This window comes from Lutra lutra, chromosome 1, assembly GCF_902655055.1.
Source record: "Lutra lutra chromosome 1, mLutLut1.2, whole genome shotgun sequence".
Taxonomy (NCBI): Eukaryota; Metazoa; Chordata; class Mammalia; order Carnivora; family Mustelidae; genus Lutra; species Lutra lutra.
Genome location: NC_062278.1, coordinates 107,339,528 through 107,354,812, shown reverse-complemented (window position 1 = coordinate 107,354,812; position 15,285 = coordinate 107,339,528). Strand labels below are relative to the sequence as shown.

General features: G+C 39.3%; 1 protein-coding gene across 5 annotated transcripts in view; it reads left to right on the top strand.

Annotated features, from left to right (window-relative positions):
* Window positions 1–15,285, top strand: part of MCF2L2 (MCF.2 cell line derived transforming sequence-like 2) — a 259,359-nt gene that overhangs the window by 190,871 nt on the left and 53,203 nt on the right. For all 5 annotated transcript variants that reach the window (XM_047731452.1, XM_047731445.1, XM_047731474.1 and 2 more), the window contains 3 exons: window positions 8,994–9,060; window positions 10,005–10,120; window positions 11,282–11,351. In XM_047731452.1, coding sequence (XP_047587408.1) covers window positions 8,994–9,060; window positions 10,005–10,120; window positions 11,282–11,351 — 253 coding nt within the window. The remainder of the gene's footprint in view (window positions 1–8,993; window positions 9,061–10,004; window positions 10,121–11,281; window positions 11,352–15,285) is intronic.

Sequence of the window (15,285 nt, the reverse complement as noted above, 5' to 3'; positions counted from 1 at the left end):
TGAGCCTTCCAGGAGCCAGGGAAGAGTTTCTGTTCATCAGACCTTTTCTTAATGTGTGAAATACCATTGGTTTCAACAGGATCATTGTTTGAGTCTGTGCTGTTCACGGTGTTACCATTTACAGTTCTGAGAATTGATTGTGTCATTACAGAACACCTAATCGAAACAAAAGGATGTAGAATGAAGAACATCTTTTCTTAAGTCCGAGCCCACAGGGCCTGTTCTGTTCTTAAGGAAACCGGCTCCTGGACAGTGGCCTGTCCTTCTGGCCAAAGCATCTCGTGTCCCTTCCCCTGGGCTCCTGCATTGAGTCTATGCTGTAGCCTGGCAGGACCAGGATCTCCTCCATCTGGGGTCCCCCCTGCCTCCCTGGCTCCCTATCCAGCCCCCTCCCCAGCAGCATGGTTCCTGCCAGGCCCCCGTGTGGCCAGAAGTCCCACACCCTACTCATGTTTCCTTCTTCATGGAACACCCTACTGCCTTCCTGGCCAAGCCCTCACCTCTTCCAGAGGTTGGTTCAGATTTCGCCTGCTCTGGGACATCTCCAACCCACACTGACTCCCCTCTCTTTGCCGTCCAGGTGCCCTCTTCAGTTACACATTAGCTAGTTAGTTCATTGGGGATGTGATGAACAGAAAGTCTTGTGAGAGATGAAGAGCAAGTTGTGATTAGACCAAAGACCACATCATACATTTTATTAGAAATGGTAATATATTTAGGAAATGTTCAGTGAGAGCCAGCACAGATACTTAGGCTTATCTAATTTGGCCTTTTGACACATAAAGAAATGAGCACCCTGGGAAAGAAAGTGACTTGCTCAAGGTCACCTTGTATATTGGAGGTGGAAATAGACTTGAAGACCTAATGTCCTGAAACCCAGTATTTTTAAAATAGCATACTAGTTTCATTTTAATTTGTGTTTTATTTAGTAATCAGGAGTTAGGACTTTGGACGTATTCTAAACACAGGCAGAGAGGGGCAACGTAACAGTGTGAAGAACATTGGCTTTGCCAAAGGCAATGATATTTGGCAAGTCACTTTGAGGCTCTCAACCTCTTATTTTTTCATCTGCAAAATAAGGACGAATTGAATGGTCTTGAAGGTTATATTTGCTTCTAGCATTTTTTGAACCTATGAGACCATTGGCCCAGCACCACCAAAGAATTTATGAGTACTGGTAGAGCATACGTGTCTCGCTTCATTTTCTCCTTCTACTGTTCCCCTCAGCCTGAGACATACTTCTTTCAGATGTTCCCCTTGCTTCCTTTCTTTTTTAAACTCAGCTTAAACTTCACTCAATGCAAAATTGGCAGTGTTTCCTGCTACCCTTGGCTTAATTTCAGCCCCTTTTTTGCACCTAACTCCTCTGACCGCCGTGTACCTTATCACACTGTATTGATTTTCTTGCCTCTGCTACTAGACTGCAAACTAAGACCTAGTATTATGGCGAGTTTCTTGAGCTCAAGTGGCTATAATGGTGCCTATAACCAATAAATGTTTGGTAAATGGATCTAATGGTTTTTGCCTGGGAAGTAAGGACAAGACTGTGGTACCAATTCCATTCAAAGCTGTTAGAGTTTTCATGGAAAAGGGAGACTTGGAACTGAGTTTTCAAGAATGATTAGAATTTGAAAGGGAGTGTAAAATAATAACATGGGTTTAAGAAAGTAAAGGCAGAGGGGAGGGAAGGAGGTGGCTAAAGGAATGGGGTCAGATCAGTGTTACTTGTTCAAACAGCAGAATGTCCGCAATAGGTTGTCTGGGGTGCTCGTGTGAATGACAGAGTGTACCTGTGACACCCACATGTTATTCCCCATTCTGGATCTGTCGGTCCAGATCTACTTTTAGAACAAGATCCCCAAGTAGATTCTTATCACATGAGTGGAGAGTCTTGAAATCCTGGAAGGAATTTTGGCGATTGTGGGCAATTGGAAACTACTTTAAGTTTCTGAAGAGGGAGAATGATGGCATGATGGAAATGGAGCTTTAGGAAGGGCATAGATGAGTAGTCTGCAAAATAGATTGGTGGGAGGGAGCCCTCAGAGGCCAGGGGAGCGGTCAGGAGTGCACCAAGGTATTCCAGATAAGAGGAGTGGAAGACTTGCTTTCTCTTGGCCGCACCAGAAATGGTGAATAAAAGGTGACTCCAAAAGGCATGTTGAGAAATGAAATAATGAGGCTTGGCTCCAGATAGGTTAAATAAGCAGTAATGGTAGGGAGGAGTTTGAAATGACAACTGTGCTTTAGGGACCAAGGAAATGGTGTCTACTTCTGTCTAATGAGTTCTGTTTCAATCCAAGGTGATTGAGGAGTCTGGGAGGCATCCAGCTGACAAGTGTGTCAACATGGGCTTGAGTATAACCAAAGGTCTGGGAGGAAGATCATGGTGTGGGAGGGTCAATAGCATGAAAGAAGAGGAAAGAGGAAGTTGAAACCTGATCTCAGAGCTGTGGGAGCAGCAATAGGAGCAGGAAGAGGAGGCAAAGAGGGAATAGGGAAGAAACAGAGAGGTGGGTGGTGAATGGAAGTTGAATAATAAAGAGAAACCAAAGGGAGAAAAATGCTTAAGAAGGTGAGTATCCATTATGTCAGATGTGCTAGAGTTTGAGAAGAATAAGAACAGTCCTTTCAACTTGGCAAAAAGGATTTTAGATGAAAACTAACTGTTAAAAAGGAAAAATCTGTAATACTTTCTGGTGTGTATGCCGTGATCTCTCATACCAGAAGTATATAAAAACTCTTGATGGCAAATTGTGTTGACAATTAAATAAGCAAAAATAAAAATATACTTCAGACAGGCTGGTTTCCGAAAGAATACTCTTTCTTCTATTAGAGAGCTAGGAAATGGGGAGGGAAGAAGGAAGGGATTAGGATGCATGGACAAAGAAGAAATATCAGGAAATCCTAACATGTATGTACATTAATGATCTTACTTACAAAATAGGGTTGCATTCAGGTTTTATTTTTTATTTTAAAAAAATTTTTTTTTTATTTGAGAGAGAGAACAGAGAAAGAGCAGGCGCTGGCCAGGGCGGGTAGTGAGGGGCAGAGGGAGAGGGAGAAGCAGACTCCCTGCTGAGTAGGGAGCCTGAGGTGGGGCTTGATCCCAGGACCCTGGGATCATGAACTGAGCTGAAGGCAGACGCTTAACTGACCCAGGCATCCTGCATTCAGTTTTTTATTTTATTTTATTTTATTTTATTTTATTTATTTATTTGAGAGAGAGACAGAGTGAGGGAGCATGAGAAGGGAGTTCAGAGGGAGAAGCAGACTCCCCATGGAGATGGGAGCCTGCTGTGGGACTTGATTCCATGACTCCGGGATCATGAGCTGAGCTGAAGGCAGTTGCCCAACCAGTTGAACCATCCAGGCACCCCTGCATTCAGTTTTTAAACAAAGTTCAATTCTTGCCCCTTGGTTATGGTGTCATCTGAAAAAAACATGAGATGTCATATAGAAGGCAACCAGATATCTAAAGCTCTGTTTTTATGGTGCCTTGAAATACGGCTTCAGAGAAGAAACAGTTCCTTAAAACATTACCCTTTCATTTCCTCCTTAATGACCTCAGGATCAGGAGGTGGAGGGAGATCCACTTTTAAATGTAAAGCAAAGCAATGAAATGTACACTAGTGCAGAGTTCATCACTGCAGACTGTTCTGGCATGGTCAACTCCATTTGGTGCCCTAATTACAGTGTTCTACCTCTGGATAGATATCCATCAGGACATAAGTTGCTCTAGGTGTTCAAAGGTTTTTACATTATTTAAGTACTTTTCATATTTTCTGCTCTTCATCTACATTATATATACTAGATGATTGGAGATGTGAAGTCCTTGATAGCCTTTTCTACAAAGTCATGTGCTTTGGAATAATAAAGCAGACAATCATCAGAATCATAGATTTTCTCCCATTTAATAATATTTTTTTTTAAAAAAAAAGGCTAAGGAGAGAAAGGGAAAAGAATGGCATAACAGTGGTGTGAAGGCTATTTAAAAAAAGAATCTGAAGTGAAATCTGGGCGGATGGGTGTACAGGGGACTTCTTATCATTGGAGTTGTACCCATTGCACTTGAACAAGTAAAATGAAGCAGTTGGATGAGATCTCTAGACAGTTTCCAAACTATAAACTGGGACAGGACCTGATGAAGAATTTTTTTTTCCTTCTGAGTTGTGAATATTTTCTTGTGTCAGATTCTTAAAAACTCTTAAGATTCTCTAAGTTCTTATGTAACTGTTGGGTACTAAAATTGATTTCTACCCACCACCTAGTTATTTCTGTCTTCTGACTTCATGTAATTGCCAATAGGTCCTTGAACAGATTCTCCAAGTTGCTTAAGCCCAGTGCTTCATAAGGGCTGAAGAGGCTGGCTGTACTCTGGTTTTCTATGAATACTTAACTGTGGCTATGGTCCTACTTGAGCCACAGCTCATAGAAATAGATTGGAATTGAGGACCCTATTTCCTTCTGTCAGTAACTGTTGTCATTTGGGGATGATTATAAAAAGCAGAACCTCTTAGTGACTTTGTAGCTAAATGTGATCTTAAAGTAGCTATTTGATAGTCTCTATACTTCTTGAAATTGTATCTTCTGTCAGTGACTATCTTTTACCAGTCTTGTCTTATAATAAGCGCTTATAAATAGGCATAAAGAAGATATACAAATGGCCAACAGACACATGAAGAAATGCTCCACTGGGCATCAGGGAAATGTAAATCAAGATTACAATGAGATACCATCTCACACTGGTCAGAATGGCTAAAATGAACAGCTCAAGAAACAACAGATGCTGGTGAGGATGCAGAGAAAGGGGAACCCTCCTACACTGTTGGTGGGAATGCAAGCTGGTACAGCCACTCTGGAAAATAGTATGGAGGTTCTTCAAAAAGTTTAAAAAATAGAGCTACCCTGCAACCCAGCAATGGACTACTAGGTATTTACCCAAAGGATACAAACATAGTGATTCAAAGGGCCACATGCATCCCAATATTTATAGCAGCAATGTCCACAATAGCCAAAATATGGAAAGAGGCCAGATGTCCATTGACAGATGAATGGATGAAGAAGATATGTATATGTACAATGGAATATTACTCAGCCATCAGGAACACTGAAATCTTGCCATTTGCAATGGTGTGGATGGAACTAGAGGGTATTATGCTAAGTGAAGTTGTCAGCCAGAGAAAGACAATTATCATATGATCTCACTGATACGTGGAATTTAAGAAACAAAGCAGATGAACATAATAGGGGAAGGGAAGGAAAAATAAAATAAGATGAAAATAGAGAGGGAGGCAAACATCCCTAGAGACATTGAACTCTAGGAGATAAACTGACGGTTGCTGAATGGGAGGTGAATGGCGGGGGATGGATAATTGGGTGATGGGCATTAAGGAGGGCATGTGATGCAATGAGCACTGGATGTTATATGCAACTGATGAATCACTGAACTCTACCTCTGAAACTAATTAAAAAAAAATAGACACAAAAATTGTTATTTTAAGAAAAAATAATTGTTGAGCTAGAAGATATCTAAGTTGTTTATAATATAAACAACTTATATTTATATATATAAACTTATATTTATATATTAATATATAATTTATAATATATAAACCCTACTAGGGTTTATATATTATAAATTATATATTATAACTCCAGTAACATTCATTTTAAAACGTCATGGAAAACATTTTTTAAATTATAAAACTTGGTGAAGTTTTCTTAACCGAAGACTGTAGAAGAGCGTAGGGTAAAATGTAAAAATTCTCCTTCTCTGTTTTCTAGCCTTCAGTACAACTCTCCAAAAGCAATCACTGTTAACAGTGTCTTAAGTTTCTTTGCATGAATTTTCTGAGTGTACACAATTTTACATGTATATGCACACATACTCATTTTTACGTAGTCATACTATGTAAACTGTTCTTCATGTTGGTTTTTGTCTTTTTTTTTAAGATTTATTTATTTTGGAGGGGGTCGGGGAGAGAGAATGAGCTGGGCAGAGGGGCAGAGAGAGAGAGAAACCTGGGATCATGACCTGAGTCAAAGGCAGATGCTTATATGACTGAGCTACCCCAGGCACCCCATGTTGTTGAAGTTCAACTAATTACAGATAGTGAACATTCTTAGAAATGAAATTATTGAACCAAGGGGCACGTGTTTTAAATTTTGATGAGATATTTCCAAGTTACCTTGCACATAGTTACATTTCTACTAATATTATCTGAGAGTATTTCCACATTCTTATCTATTAGTCTTTCGTTGAGGTTTGAAATTTCTGCCACTCTAGTAGTTGAAAATTGTTACTTCTTTTTATTATGCCCTTATTGGATTAGCATGCATTGAGCATTTTTTTCATAAGACAAATAGTCATTTCTATATATGTGTGAATTTCCTGTATTATGTCCTTTGATTATTTGTCCCTTGTCATATCCTTTTTATGAGAGACAAAGAAACCCTTTGTTAGGATAGACTACCATTTATTCATGTATTTTTCTAATTTTTTCTAGTTCAGCTTTTTAATTTTTATTTATTTTTACTTTAATTCTAGTGTAATTAACATACTGTGTTATATTAGTTTCAGGTTTACAATCTAGTGATTCAGCAATTCTATACATTACTCAGTGCTCATCATGATAAGTGCACTCTTAATCCCCTTCATTTGTTTCACTCATCTTCCCACCTGCCTCCCCTCTGATAACCATCAGTTTGTTCTCTATAGTTAAGAGTCTGTTTTTGGTTTGTCTCTTTTTTTCCCTTTGTTCATTTGTTTTGTTTCTTAAATTCTACCTATGAGTGAAATCACATGGTATTTATCTTTCTGTGACTGACTTATTTCCCTTAACGTTATACTCTCTAGATCCATCCATGTTGTTGCAAATGGCAAGATTTCATTTTATGATTGAGAATTATTGCACTGTAGATCTATACCACCTCCTCTTTATCTATTCATCTGTTGATGGATACTTGTACTGCTTCCATAATTTGGCAACTGTAAATAATGCTGCAATAAACATATGCATGCATATATTTTTTTGAATTAGTATTTTTGTGTTCTTCGGATAAATACCTAAGTAATGGAATTACTAGAATTCTACTTTTAATTTTTTGAGGAACCTCCATACTGTTTCTCGCAGTGGCTGCACCAGTTGGCATTCCTGCCAACAGTGCACAAGGGTTCTTTTTTCTTCATATCTTCACTAACACCTGTTGTTTCTTCTCTTTTGGATTTTAGCCACTGTGATGGGTGTGAGGTGATATCTCATTGTAGTTTTGATTTGTAGATCCCTGATGATGAGTGATGTTGAACATCTTTTCATGAGTCTGTTGGTCATCTGTGTCTTCTTTGGAGAAATGTCTGTTCATGTCTTCTGCCCATTTTTAATTAGATTATTTGGAATTTTTTTGGTGTTGAGTTGTATAAATTCTTTATGCATTTTGGATACTAACCCTTTATTAGTATGTCATTTACAAATATCTTCTTCCATTCCTTAGGTTGTTTTCTGGTTTTATTGGTTGTTTCCTTTCTGTGCAGAAGCTTCTTATTTTAATATAGTCCCAATAGTCCCAAAAGTTTATTTTTACTTTTATTTCCCTTCCCTCAGAAGACATATTTAGAATATTGTTGCTATGGCCCATGTCAGAGAAATTACTGGGATAGGCTACTTTTTAATAGATAACCTACCAACAGTTCACAGGAATCCATAAATGTATGTATTCTACACAGCATCACCAGTACAAACACTAACTCAGAAGCCTAAAAGAAAGCCCAAAAGAAAAAATGTCTGAGAAGAGAAAGAAAACAGTCTATCTGGAGATAGGTGTGGGGACTGGCCTCACTCTTTCTATTACTTTTCTACTGCTGCAAAAATATGACCACTAATTTAACAGCTTACAATTTCCTGCAAAGGGGATCCATGCACAGCATGACTGGCTTTTTGCTCAGGTCCCACAGAGCTAAAATAAAGTTGGTCAGCTGTGCTCAGTTTTCTCTTCTAAGTTGATGTGGTTGTGGCAGAATTCAGTTCCTTGCTAAAGGCCTGGGAGCTAAAGTCCTGGTTTTCTTCCTGGTTGTTAGCTGGGGGCCACTCTCAGCATCTAGAGGCACCCTGTGTTCCTTACCAGATAGCCTCTTCCATCTCCAGAGCCAGCCAAGGACAGCTTCCCTTGTCTTAAATCTTTCTCATGCTTACAATCTTTCTGAATTCCAGACCCAGGTCTGATGAGTTCATGTGACTGGGAAAGCCCAAGCAGATACTCTACCTATCTTAAGGTCCACTGATTTGGAACAAAACATATTGGCAAAGACCCTCCACAGCCACACCCAAATTAATGGTCAGTTAATTAACTGGGAAAAGGTGTATATACACAAGAGTTCAGGAATTGGGGGTGGGGGGGTGTCATCATAGCATTCTGCCCACCACAGCCCTCACCTGTCTTCCTCAAGGGAAACAGACAGAGGTCATGTGTGTTGTCTGAGGAAACTAATCCTACTGAAACATTAGATGCTAGAGAAAGGGAGCATGACTGGACTCCATCTAACCTCATGCACAACAAAGTCCAGCCATGTGGGTCAAAGATCTTGATATGAGCAATGAGACAGCAGAAAGCTGCAGAGGAAATCCCAGAAACCACACGTACAATGGAGGGGTCAGGTGGGCCTTCCTGACTAAACATCCAAACCTGGCATTTCCGACTCCACAATCTCTGCCTTCTTGACCCCTTACACGGTGACCCACCAGAGGACAGGTCATTCACTGGCTATATAAATAGATTTTGAGTCCTCTAACCTTATTGTTTCTCCTTATGCCAGTGTGATCAGAGTATGCTTTTGTAAGCTGTTGGCCTTGGGTGTTCAGTAGAGCAGAATGAACTGACCACAACCTAAGTAGGTAGGCCACTAAGGGGAACTGCATCGATGAACATTATTGTAAAAGAATTCTAAGGACCCCTCTGCCTCTTTCTCTTTCATATTCCCACCTGCTGCTGTGATTCAGGCGCATCATACGTGACTTGCTCGAGACGGAAGAGATTTATATAAAGGAGATTAAGAGCATAATTGATGTAAGTAGACTGTGATAGTTGACATTAAGCATGTATTCAAATTAGAGAAGTTCTTTTGCACAGAGGCTTAAAATAGTTGCCATATGTCTCTAGAATTTCCAAGAGTTCAGCTCTTATAATATCACAAGTATCTTTCCAATAAGAATAAGAACATTCTTATGACTATTGATCTGTGTAACCAAATAACTTCCAAAGGATTATATCAATTCATACTGATTTTAGCAGGGCCCAATAAGTTCACCCTATGGTTGCCAACAATGGAAATAATCATTTGAATGCTTTTGATAATGTAATAAGGGAGAATTGTTTCAAGTAGGATATTTTCCTTGAGTTTGAAAATTTGAATTTTTCCTATTTTCCTAAGGAAATAATCTTGAGAAATAAATGATCTATACGAAGAACAGAATTTTTATAATAAAATATCAGAAGGAAATAAAATCCCTAATAAAAAGGGGATGTTAATAAAGTTTGATGTTCATGCTGAATGAAATGTTGTTCAACTGCTACAAAATAATTATTTTGAATAATATGTAGCAACATTGAAAAATGCTTATAAGATTAAGTTAAAAACAGTATAAAATATGCTTTTTAAAAAGTCATGAAGAAAATATAATAAAACAATAGTAATTGCATTTGGTTGTAACATGATGGATAAGGTTTTTACTTTCACACTTGACTTGTATAACACAAACACTTAAAAAATATGCTTATTCTTTCTATAAAATGCCATTTTATTATCATTGCCATTTAAATTTAACCATCTTCTTCTGAAGATGGACACATGAAGGGAGTCATATCAAAAGAAAGCATTTGATGAAATGACTTTCAGGAAATAAGTATGCCATATTTTCCAAATATTAAAGTTTTGGTCCCTGGAGTAGCTGATTTAGATCATCTTTTAAATGTCCCTATCTGTAAAACCTGCCTTGTTTCCTCCTTTGCAGGGCTATATCACTCCAATGGATTTTATTTGGCTGAAGCATCTGATTCCAGATGTTCTTCAGAATAACAAGGAGTTTCTCTTTGGGAATATTAGGGAACTTTATGAATTTCACAACAGGTATATAATAATTCAAACTATCAGGAAAAATGGAAAGTAAAAGAAAAATGGAAATCAGACTGATTTGTCTGAACATGTGTATATGTTGCTTAAACAAGTAGTCGAGACTCAGTGGACTTGGTTGGGATGGGATGGGATGAGAAGGAGGGGAGAAGTGCCACAGATCTCTGAGGGAGAAGGGAAAAGACATCAATGGAGGATGTACCAGGTGTCAGGCATTAATGTTATATTTTTTGTGTGTTTTTTTGCTTATTTACCTATTCATGTGTCTGCCTTTATTGAGGACCTGTTCTGTGTCAGGCACTGTGTTCAGCATTGGGAATACAAAGATGACCAAGACACATGTCCACATACCTGCTATCATCGAGTTGTGCTGGGAGCTAGGGTCTTGGAAAACGCTAATTGGTCAGACAAGTTGTCCTTTTAGCCCAGGGCTGCTTGGATGTTGAGTTCTAGAGAATTAGAGGAGGAAGGGACTTTGGAGATCATTTTCCAAGCCTTTCATTTCACAGATGAACTTGTAGCTCGTTTCTTCCCTTTACTCAATATGATAACCCCAAATCACACATGTAATTGATGGGAAAGAGACTGCTTGGTGAATTGACCCACAGTTGTTTCCCAGTGCTCTCTCCTGTCCACACAACTGAAATGGAAATCTAATTTCTGCTACCTTCCCTGGAAAATTATTTAACCTCTATTACGCCTTGGGTTTCACATTTACGAAACCCTACCTTACTAGGTTTGGTGGAGGATTAAATGAAATATTGTTTATGAAGTACTTAGCTTATGCCTGGCTTGCCTCAAGCCCTCAGTGATATTAGCAGTAGAAGCAGCCAACAACTATTCTTATTCATGTGATTCTCATGTAGAAGGGAGGATCACTGCAGTTTGTCTGTCTATAGCTAGTGCCTAGAATTATCAGGACAAGCTGTGGTTGGCTTCAAGGAATCCTAGTAATGTCACAGAACATTTTTTTTTTCTTCCAAATCGGTATTTTGAAGATGAGTCAAGAGCAATAAATCCTGGAAAACAGCATTTTTCTAAGCACTTAAAATCTTATGTGATTTTACTTTAAAAACAAAAACAAAAACAAACCACCTTATGTGTTTTAACCACATACATGTAAAAAATCAAAACGTGATTTTACTTTTCCTTCCCTAGGACTTTTCTAAAAGAATTGGAAAAGTGCACCGAAAACCCTGAACTTCTGGCACGTTGCTTTCTCAAGAGAGTAAGTCTGTGCTCCCAGTACGTCAAAATAACTATGTGATTAACGTTAGCCCTTATTTTTCTGTGTAAGGGGTAAGGGCAAATGGGAGCATCAGAAATGTTACACATGCCTTTTAAGTGCAAAGCACAAGTGCTTTGCAGTATTTCCCCCAGTGTGAGATGAGTCCAGTTTGACTAGGCTCATAGGACAGATGGGAGCAACTTATAAGCTTGGGCTCAGCAAAGCCCAGGGACATGGAGGACTGCCCCCCCCCCTCAAAACATGATCCTCCTCTGAATGACTAAGCTGTTTTTGAATAAGAATCATACAGCAGAAAAAAAAAAAAAAAGAATCACACAGCAGGCTTAGATTCCTCACTAAAGTTGTATTAACACTCTCAAGAGAAGTACTGATGCTAAACTAAAAGTCTCTGAAAATTTCTTTTCCTCCATTTTATTTTTTTACAGGGGAGAGGATGGGCAGAATATGTAAGCCTGTGATCCCTCTTTTTTTTTTTAACTTTTTAGTTTGGAATTATTTATTTTTTATTCTTAATGAAAAAATAACTTTGGAGCATATTCCAAAGTTTATTTTCTTAAATTTTATTTAAATCAATTAATTAACATATAGTGTATTATTAGCTTCGGAGGTAGAATTCAGTGTGTTTGGTCCCTCTTATGCTTAGTACCCAATTTATTATTTCCTGCCCTATACCAGCATCTCTGACTACTCCTCCTTCCCCATGCACAGACCTCTTCCCTCTTGCCCTCTTTGTACCCCTGCTTTGGGCAGGGAAGAGCTGATTGGGTCTACCGAGCTGGCCCTACCTGGCACCACTCCCCACCACTCTCTTATCTTGGGAGGACTATGCAGATGATCCTTGTGTCCTGAACTTTCTGTCTTTTGCATTTCTCCCCCTCTCTCATCTAGCCCTTCATTTTATTCTCTTCCTTTATTTCCTTTTTGTGAGCCTGAGACAACAGATCAAACAACTTAAAAATTTTAAAGAGCCCAAATTATGACTGGTAAGTCTAAGAGCAGTATGTGTGATAAACTGAGAGCAAGCAAACACAAACCCCCAGGCTTCAAGGCATTTGACATAATGGGAAAAACAGAGCCTTCAACCCTCAGAGCTCTTGCCAGCTTGGAAAGCCTTTTCCACGGCTCTATGTGGGCTTTCTACCACAGCCTCATCGTGGGTTTTTTTGGTCAAGTGCCAGAATTCAAGGTACACTGAACAGTATGTTGTATTTAATCTGATTAATTTCCTTTTTGAATTACTTTAATAGCATTATTCGTGTTTTATACTATTTTGTAATTTTGCACTCCTCAAACCACCAATACGAAATCTAGTTTCAGGGTTTAGGATTATTTTACAGTTGCTTAAGTCATTATTGCAAAGGCTTATTTAAATTGTTGGATGAGAAAAGGACCGAATTCCTGTTGGGAAAAATGGAAATGATTAAAAAATTGTCCAAGTATAAGGCAATTGTCAGGGAATTGCTGACAAAACCCCTTTTCCTAGAAGAATTTCTCACCTAATGTTTTGCAAAGCCTTCTATAGTCCCCCATGTTGGGAGAAACCCAAGAAATCATTAATCCAGACCTGCATATAAACTCTGCATATAATCCCATATGATCTATGATGTTGGAGACATAGTACAGGTAATAAGTTCTTTTCAATCATAAAGTTATTAGTCCGGGACAGATGGAGTAATTAAAAACCACGATCAGCTAATCTCTGAGGCTCCTTGAGGGAACTGGCTGCTGCTGTGTTATTTTTTAGCCAATGAGGTGGGTCCCTCACCCATTATTTACTACAACTGTTGACCTTTTCTCAATAATATTTGCAGAATTCCATTAATCATGAAAATGAGTTTTGAAATATTGCTCTGACCAAATGTTTTCACCAGAATTTATAGTCTGCAGAATCCAGGAAGATTCTACCCTAGAGACCAAGCTCTATGCAGAATAATATTTGTCAATAGTCTACCTTGAGTTCCATTACCTCTGAGATGCGACAAGGCAAAATGGAAAGAGCACTGGGTGGGACTCAGGAAATGTATCTTCTTGTCTAAGTTGAGCCACTTGCTATCTGCATGACCTCATGTTAAGTCACTTAAACCCCTAGAGTCTCACTTCCCTCCTCCATACAATAGGCTTAATAATACCAATATGTAAAATCATTGTGGAAATCTAATAAAATAGTGTATACAGAAGGGTTCTACAAAGTAAAAGATGCTTTGTCAATAACTACCATGTATTGGGTACTATGTATGTATTGGGCATTTGTTGAGAAGTTTCTATACATCATCTCATTTAATCTCACAGTAGTCATAGTTGACGGCTGTTGTGAATCCACTTAATATATGAGAAAACTGAAGTATAAGGAGGTTAAGTAACTGAACTTGGGCCATCTGGTTTGGAACTGAGAAAGCCAGGAATTGAACCTGGACCGTCCACCACCAGAGCCCACCCATCCTAATGCATAAACGATAGTGTGTGAATAGGAGTTTTTGGTAACAATTTTTTTAGCCTTCTGATTTATTTTATAAGCAGGTGAGGATACCTGGGCACTTTCGTATGCTGCTGGTTAGTGTATATACTTTCCTTAAGGAATTTTGGATTGAAGAGCAAGTTCAGGTCAATGGTTGTGTTTTGGTGCTTGAAGGCCTATGGTGTTCTGCATTGCTCAAAGCATAGACACAGTACCAAGGGGTGAGGGTTTGAGGAGCACACGTTTTAGCTTGGCATCCACCGAGAGAACCAGGTGCCTCTGTTGCTGGGGAAGTTTGGGGAAAGGTGACTGACTGTTTCACTGGGTGGGCGGCTAGAGCTCCAACGTCTCCTCCAGCTTTTATATAATCTTCTGGTGGTTAGTGTTGAAAGTGGTGAAACCTTAAATTCTTTCAGGAGCAAGGCCGATGTTTCTGTGCTCTGACAGACCCAATGTGGGTGAGATGCCTTAATCAATTTGTAGTATTGTATAAGCCTGGCCTTCGGTATGGCAGGAGTGTTCCCTATGTGTAGGCTGCTCTGCTATGGAAGTTGTTGAGTTTAACAAATATTTTTAGCACAGTGTCTGGCACATCAAACGCACGCAGGAGACAGTTCTTGAATGAATAAATAATGAACATATTGTTAGGTTCTGAGTTATTATTCTAGTTCCTTAACATGTCTGAACAACATTTCCCAAGGGTCATCTCCCTTCCTTCCACATGCAGAAATGGAAAGAAATAGACATAGTTGAAGCTATGAAGAAAACAATAACCTATGTCTGCATGAAGGCCATCAAGAGTTGGCCTGAGAAAGATAAGGACACAGAAATTCACCAGATTGCAGCCCCATGGTCTTTTCCATAGGGCAGCACAGGCTTTGTGACAAGCATACCTGCTGTGGTCCAGGTGTGAGGGATGGAGTGGATGAAGCCGGCAAGCTGACACCATAGGCTGGGAGTAACCTTTCTGGGGTATCGGTGGGTATGTGCCTACCTCTCATGGTGTTTGATGCAATGAGAAATAGGTCACACAGCACTTGGAATCTGTCTTGATCTTCAGCTCTGAGATAGTCATAATGTTTCCTGTCTTGCAGCCTAGTGTCTTAGGAGGAAGGTGATGTATGAGGCAGAGCCTGCTGCTTTGGGGGTGGCCCAAAGGACTTAGAGCTTTCTCCAAGCTGTCACATTTTCCTTTTGGGATGTTTCTATCTTTTAGTTGTCTCTTGGGGTTTTTTTTTTTCCCCTGGGGTTGGCATCATGATGATCAAAATACGAAGACAGGGAGAGAGAAAGGAGGGGTTATCATCTACCAGCACATTTCCTGTCAATTTTGTCCCTTACTGCAAAGCTATTGTGGGGAGACAGTGATTTCCTAGATAAAGACCAGAGGAGGAAAGATGAAGATTAAAACCTGCTCCTATGTGAGGAGGTTTTATGTGGTCCATAAACAATGAATCT